Genomic DNA, 6,414 nt, shown 5'->3' with positions numbered 1-6,414 from the left:
AGCGCGCGTGTGTGTGTGTGTGTGTGTGTGTGTGTGTGTGTGTGTGTGACCTGGTGTGTGCTAGGGGCAGAAGGTCAGACAGTGAATAATCATGGCCAGGACGAATGATGGTCTCTCATAGTAATAATTTGTGGCAGTGTGTTGCCATGGTAACGTTTTAAATGACAGCTTACTATTTATTGCCACTAATGAAGTACTGCTGAAGTGGACTCACTGAACTGCCAAAAGAGTAACAATCTGGATAAACCTTTACTTGGTACCTGCAGACAGGGTACACCTACTTCTTAACACATTATTAAACCTATATACACAGTTGCCAAATGTGAAACCAAAATAGCAGCTGTTTCTATAGACTGATGGTGTGATCATCACATTAAAACAAACTAAAGCAAAAGAGCCCTTTTACTGTACAGTGAATACTACCTAGTGTGGTTTGAAACAAGTCAAAGAGACTATTGTATACTTCTTCAAAAAGATCATTTGTATTGACTTCTCAATGGAACAACCCATTCTAAAGTCTTCTAGCACTCTGCAGGCCTCTATACCATGTTGCTAGGTCAGGGCTTTACACAATGGGATGCCACAGATTCTTTGACTATAGTCAGGTATAAAGGTAAAGGCTAAAACAGGCAGGACTTCAGTGTAGCAGCAGCACAGCTCTCAGGAACAACCGCAATCATGATGGGCAAAGTAAGCGAATGTTTCATCCCACACTTTAAGTGTTTTAATTCACCAGTGCCTGAATAGTGGCTGGTTAAGTGAATCATAATTTTTAACTGATAGTTCACTTTTATAAAGTGAGGCTTCTTTTCAACTTCCTTATAGTGTTTTCTTTTTCCTCCAAACTGTTTTTTTTTAAATTGTAAACCGATTATTTAGCATCACCTATAATAGCATTTGGGAGCTGGAATTTTAGGAGCATGCAGCAAGTTATAGTTATAAAGCAACTTGTATCTGCAAATTCATATATTTGTATACATTTTTCCATAATATAGTATATATTACTTTTGTGCTTACAGATCACCTTCTACGAGGACAGGAACTTCCAGGGTCGTTCCTATGAGACCAGCCAGGACTGCGCTGACATGTCCTCCTTCCTGAGCAGGTGTCACTCCTGCAGGGTTGACAGCGGTTGCTTCATGGTCTATGATCGCAACAACTACATGGGAAACCAGTACTTCATGAGGAGAGGCGAGTACCCTGACTACCAGCGCATGGGAATGGGAATGAACGACTGCATCAGGTCCTGCCGCATGATCCCCATGGTAGGTGGAGAGAGCGGACACCACTCAATAGTGGGAGTTAACAATGATGCTTTATTTCCCCATTCCACAAGAGGCCCAGTGCCCCCCGAAGAGGCCCTGCTGGCCTCTCCCTGCCTGTAGTAATAGCCAGTACATTACAGCAGGCTGTTTTAATGGTTGTATTCTCATATTATACATATTTATATTTTATTCTGACTCGTCGAATCGTTGTTTTGCTCCTGACAGCACAAAGGAAACTTCAGGATGAGGATCTACGAGAGGGAGAACTTCGGAGGTCAGATGCACGAGTTGACGGATGACTGTGACTCCATCCATGTCCGTTACCGTATGTCCGACTGCCAGTCCTGCAACGTCATGGACGGCCACTGGCTGATGTACGAGCAGCCCCACTACAGAGGCAGGCAGATGTACATGCGGCCTGGAGAGTACAGGAGCTTCAGTCAAATGGGCATGGGAATGGGAGGCATGAGCGGTGGCATGAGGTTCATGAGCATGAGGCGTATCATGGATAACATGTCCATGTAAAATGCTCAGATGTTGTACGAACAACGGTGAATAAAATAATGTTCCCAATTCTACATTTTTGCATAATTGTCTTATTTTTGTGGTGCATTTACTCAAAACACTTCCTGGTAGATAATGAATTCATCATTTCACTATTTCACCCTCACAACTTTAACATTTTAAAGTTTAGGATAATTGTTAGGAATAGGTAGTTTATTTATTTTTTTCACCTTTATTTAACCAGGTAGGCTAGTTCTCATTTACAACTGTATCCTGGCCAAGATAAAGCATAGCAATTCCACACATACAACAACACAGAGTTAGACATGGAATAAACAAAACATACAGTCAATAATACAGTAGAACAAAATAAAAAAGTCTATATACAGTGAGTGCAAATTAGGTAAGTTAAGGCAAAAAATAGGCCATGGTGGTGAAGTAATTACAATATAGCAATTAAACACTGGAATGATAGATATGCAGAAGATGAATGTGCGAGTAGAGATACTGGGGTGCAAAGGAGCAAGATAAATAAATAAATACAGTATGGGGATGAGGTAGGTAGATAGATGAGCTGTTTACAGATGGGCTATGTAAAGGTGCAGTGATCTGTGAGCTGCTCTGACAGCTGGTGCTTAAAGCTAGTGAGGGAGATATGAGTCTCCAGCTACAAAGATTTTTGCAGTTCGTTCCAGTTATTGGCAGCAGAGAACTGGAAGGAAAGACGACCAAAGGAGGAATTAGCTTTGGGGGTGACCAGTGAGATATACCTGCTGGAGCGCGTGCTACGAGTGGGTGCTGCTATGGTGACCAGTGAGCTGAGATAAGGCGGGGCTTTACCTAGCAGAGACTTGTAGATAACCTGTAGCCAGTGGGTTTGGCGATGAGTATGAAGCGAGGGCCAACCAAAGAGAGCGTACAGGTCGCAATGGTGGGTAGTATATGGGGCTTTGGTGACAAAACGGATGGCGCTGTGATAGACTGCATCCAGTTTGTTGAGTAGAGTGTTGGAGGCTATTTTGCGAAATAGGAAGCCGATTCTAGATTTAATTTTGGACTGGAGTTAATGTGAGTCTTGAAGGAGAGTCTAACCAGACACCCAGGTATTTGTTGTTGTCCACATATTCTAAGTCAGAGCCATCCAGAGTAGTGATGCTGGATGGGCGAGCAGGTGCGGGCAGTGATCGATTGAATAGCATGCATTTAGTTTTACTTGCGTTTAAGAGCAGTTGGAGGCCACGGAAGGAGAGTTGTATGGCATTGAAGCTCATCTGGAGGTTAGTTAACGCAGTGTCCAAAGAGGGGCCAGAAGTATACAGAATGGTGTCGTCTGCGTAGAGGTGGATCAGAGAATCCCCAGCAGCAAGAGCAACATCATTGATGTATACAGAGAAGAGAGTCGGCCTGAGAATTGAACCCTGTGGCACACCCATAGAGACTGCCAGAGGTCCGGACAACAGGCCCTCCGATTTGACACACTGAACTCTATCAGAGAAGTAGTTGGTGAACCAGGCAAGGCAATCATTTGAGAAACCAAGGCTGTCGAGTCTGCCAATAAGAATGTGGTGATTAACAGTCGAAAGCCTTGGCCAGGTCGATGAATACGGCTGCACAGTAATGTCTCTTATCGATGGCGGTTATGATATTGTTTAGGACCTTGAGCGTGGCTGAGGTGCACCCATGACCAGCTCTGAAACCAGACTGCATAGCGGAGAAGGTACGATGAGATTCGAAATGGTCGTTAATCTGTTTGTTAACTTGGCTTTCGAAGACCTTAGAATGACAGGGTAGGATAGATATAGGTCTGTAGCAGTTTGGGTCTAGAGTGTCATCGCCTTTGAGGAGGGGGATGACCGCGGAAGATTTCCAATCTTTGGGAATCTCAGACGATACGAAAGTGAGGTTGAACAGGCTCGTAATAGGGGTTGCAAAAATTTCGGCAGATAATTTTAGAACGAGAGGGTCCAGATTGTCTAGCCCGGCTGATTTGTATGGGTCCAGATTTTGCAGAACATCAGCTATGTGGATTTGAGTGAAGGAGAAATGGTGGGGGAATTGGCGGGTTGCAGTGGAGGGTGCCAGGCAGTTGACCGGGGTAGGGGTAGCCAGGTGGAAAGCATGGCCAGTCGTAGAGAAATGCTTATTGAAATTCTCAATTATCGTGGATTTATCGGTGGTAACAGTGTTTCCTAGCCTCAGAGCAGTGGGCAGCTGAGAGGAGGTGCTCTTATTCTGGACTTTACAGTGTCCCAGAACTTTTTTGAGTTAGTACTATAGGATGCAAATTTCTGTTTGAATAAGCTAGCCTTAGCTTTTCTAACTGCCTGTGTATATTTGTTCATTACTTCCCTGAAAAGTTGCATATCACGGGGGCTATTCGATGCGAATGCAGAACACCACAGGATGTTTTTGTGCTGGTCAAGGGCAGACAGGTCTGGAGTGAACCAAGGACTATATCTATTCCTAGTTCTACATTTTTTTCAGTGGGGCATGCTTATTTAAGATGGTGAGGAAGGCACTTTTAAAGAATAGCCAGGCATCATCTACTAACGGGATGAGGTCAATGTCATTCCAGGATACCCCGGCCAGGTCGATTAGAAAGGCCTGCTCGCAGAAGTGTTTTAGGGAGCGTTTGACAGTGATGAGGGATGGTCGTTTGGTCGCAGACCCATTACGGATGCAGGCAATGAGGCAGTGATCGCTGAGATCTTGATTGAAAACAGCAGAGGTGTATTTGGAGGGCGAGTTAGTTAGGATGACATCTATGAGGGTTCCCGTGTTTTCAGATTTGGGGTTGTACCTGGTAGGTTCATTGATAATTTGTGTGAGATTGAGGGCATCAAGCTTATATTGTAGGATGGCCGGGGTGTTAAGCATGTCCCAGTTTAGGTCACCTAGTAGCACGAGCTCAGAAAATAGATGGGGGGCAATCAATTCACATATGGTATCGAGGGCACAGCTGGGGGCAAGCGGCAACAGTGAGAGACTTGTTTCTGGAAAGGTGAATTTTTTGAAGTAGAAGCTCAAATTGTTTGGGTACAGACTTGGATATTAATACAGAACTCTGCAGGCTATCTTTGCAGTAGATTGCAACACCGCCCCCTTTGGCAGTTCTATCTTTGCGGAAAATGTTATAGTTAGCGATGGAGATTTCAGGGTTTTTGGTGGTTTCCTAAGCCAGGATTCAGACACGGCTAAGACATCTGGGTTGGCAGAGTGTGCTAAAGTAGTGAGTAAAACAAACTTAGGGAGTAGGCTTCTAATGTTAACATGCATGAAACCAAGGCTTTTACGGTTACAGAAGTCAAGAAATGAGAGCACCTGGGGAGTGGGAGTGGAGCTAGGCACTGCAGGACCTGGGTTAACCTCCACATCACCAGAGGAACAGAGGAGAAGTAGGATAAGGGTACGGCTAAAGGCTATACAAACAGAGAGTAAAAGGAGCAGGCTTCTGGGCACGATAGCATAGATTCAAGGCATAGTCTACAGACAAAGGTAAGGTAGGATGTGAGTACATTGGAGGTAAACTTAGGCCTTGAGTAAGGATGAGAGAGATATAGTCTCTAGAGATGTTTAAACCAGGTGATGTCATCGCATATGTAGGAGGTGGAACAACATGGTTGGTTAAGGGATATTGAGCAGGGCTAGAGGCTCTACAGTGAAATAAGACAGTAATCACTTATCAGGACAGTAATGGACGATGCATATTGATATTAGAGAGAGGCATGCGTAGCCAAGTGAACATATGTGTCCAGTGAGTGGTTGGGCTGACTAGGGACACGGTGATTCAGACAGTTAGCAGGCCGATGCTAACAAGCTAACAGTTAGTAGGCCGGGGCTAAACAAGCTAGCAGTTAGCAGACCGGAGCTGGCAAGCTAGCAGTTAGCAGACCGGGTTAGCAAGCAAGCAGTTGGCAGACCGGGGCTAGCAGTTAGCAGACCGGGGCAGGCAAGCTAGCAGTTAGTAGACCGTGGCAAGCAAGCTAGCAGTTAACAGACCGGGGCTAGCAAGTTAGCCTTTGGGGGATGTCGTGATGGGGTTAAGTCTGTTTTTACCTCTTCGTGCGGTGACGTCGATAGACCAGTCGTGGAATTAGTAGGGTTCCAAGTAGCTCTAGGTAGCTAGTAGGCCACGGTTAGCAGAATGGGCCTTCAGCGGACGTCGCGTCTGCGGGGCCTGTTGGAATTCTCGGGCAGATTATGTCGGTATTGCAGTCGTAGAGGATCGGCGGGGTTCCGTGCCCCGTACTGGCAGTAGAAGGGGTCCGGATATTGTAGCCCAGGAGTGGGCTTCGGTGGTAACACAGGAGCCCTAGCCGGGCTCGCTTCAGGCTAATTGGTGCTTGCTCCGGGATGAAAACGCTAGCTAGGAGTAGTCACCCGGGATTGCGGTTAGCTAGTTGCGAAGATCCAGATGAAAATGTTCAGAGTTTGCGGTAGGAATCCGGGGATATGGGGGGATTTAAAAAAAAATTATAATAGGTCCGTTATACTCTGGTTTGAGTCACGTTGTTCGAACTGGCGAGAGCTTTCCGAGCTAAAGGTTAGCTGATGACCGCTAGCAATGGTTTGCTGACTGATAGCTGGTAGGTAATTAGCTGGCTAGCTTCAGTTGAGGAATTCCAGATCTGAATTAAATAGAAAT

At 45.4% G+C, this 6,414-nt stretch overlaps 1 protein-coding gene across 1 annotated transcript; it reads left to right on the top strand.

Moving 5' to 3' along the window:
• The first annotated feature begins 612 nt into the window (after positions 1 to 612).
• LOC106586790 (gamma-crystallin M3-like) lies at positions 613 to 1,843 on the top strand. The gene is made up of 3 exons (XM_014174445.1): positions 613 to 690; positions 1,020 to 1,265; positions 1,491 to 1,843. The coding sequence occupies exons 1-3, from the start codon at positions 679 to 681 to the stop codon at positions 1,788 to 1,790; spliced, it is 558 nt and encodes a 185-aa protein (XP_014029920.1). The 5' UTR covers positions 613 to 678; the 3' UTR covers positions 1,791 to 1,843.
• Positions 1,844 to 6,414: the final 4,571 nt, after the last annotated feature.

The sequence above is a fragment of the Salmo salar genome, chromosome 25 (genome assembly GCF_965601325.2).
Source record: "Salmo salar chromosome 25, fSalSal1, whole genome shotgun sequence".
In the NCBI taxonomy this organism is placed as follows: domain Eukaryota; kingdom Metazoa; phylum Chordata; class Actinopteri; order Salmoniformes; family Salmonidae; genus Salmo; species Salmo salar.
Note: the sequence above shows the minus strand (reverse complement) of the source record. Positions and strands in the feature narration are given on the sequence as shown.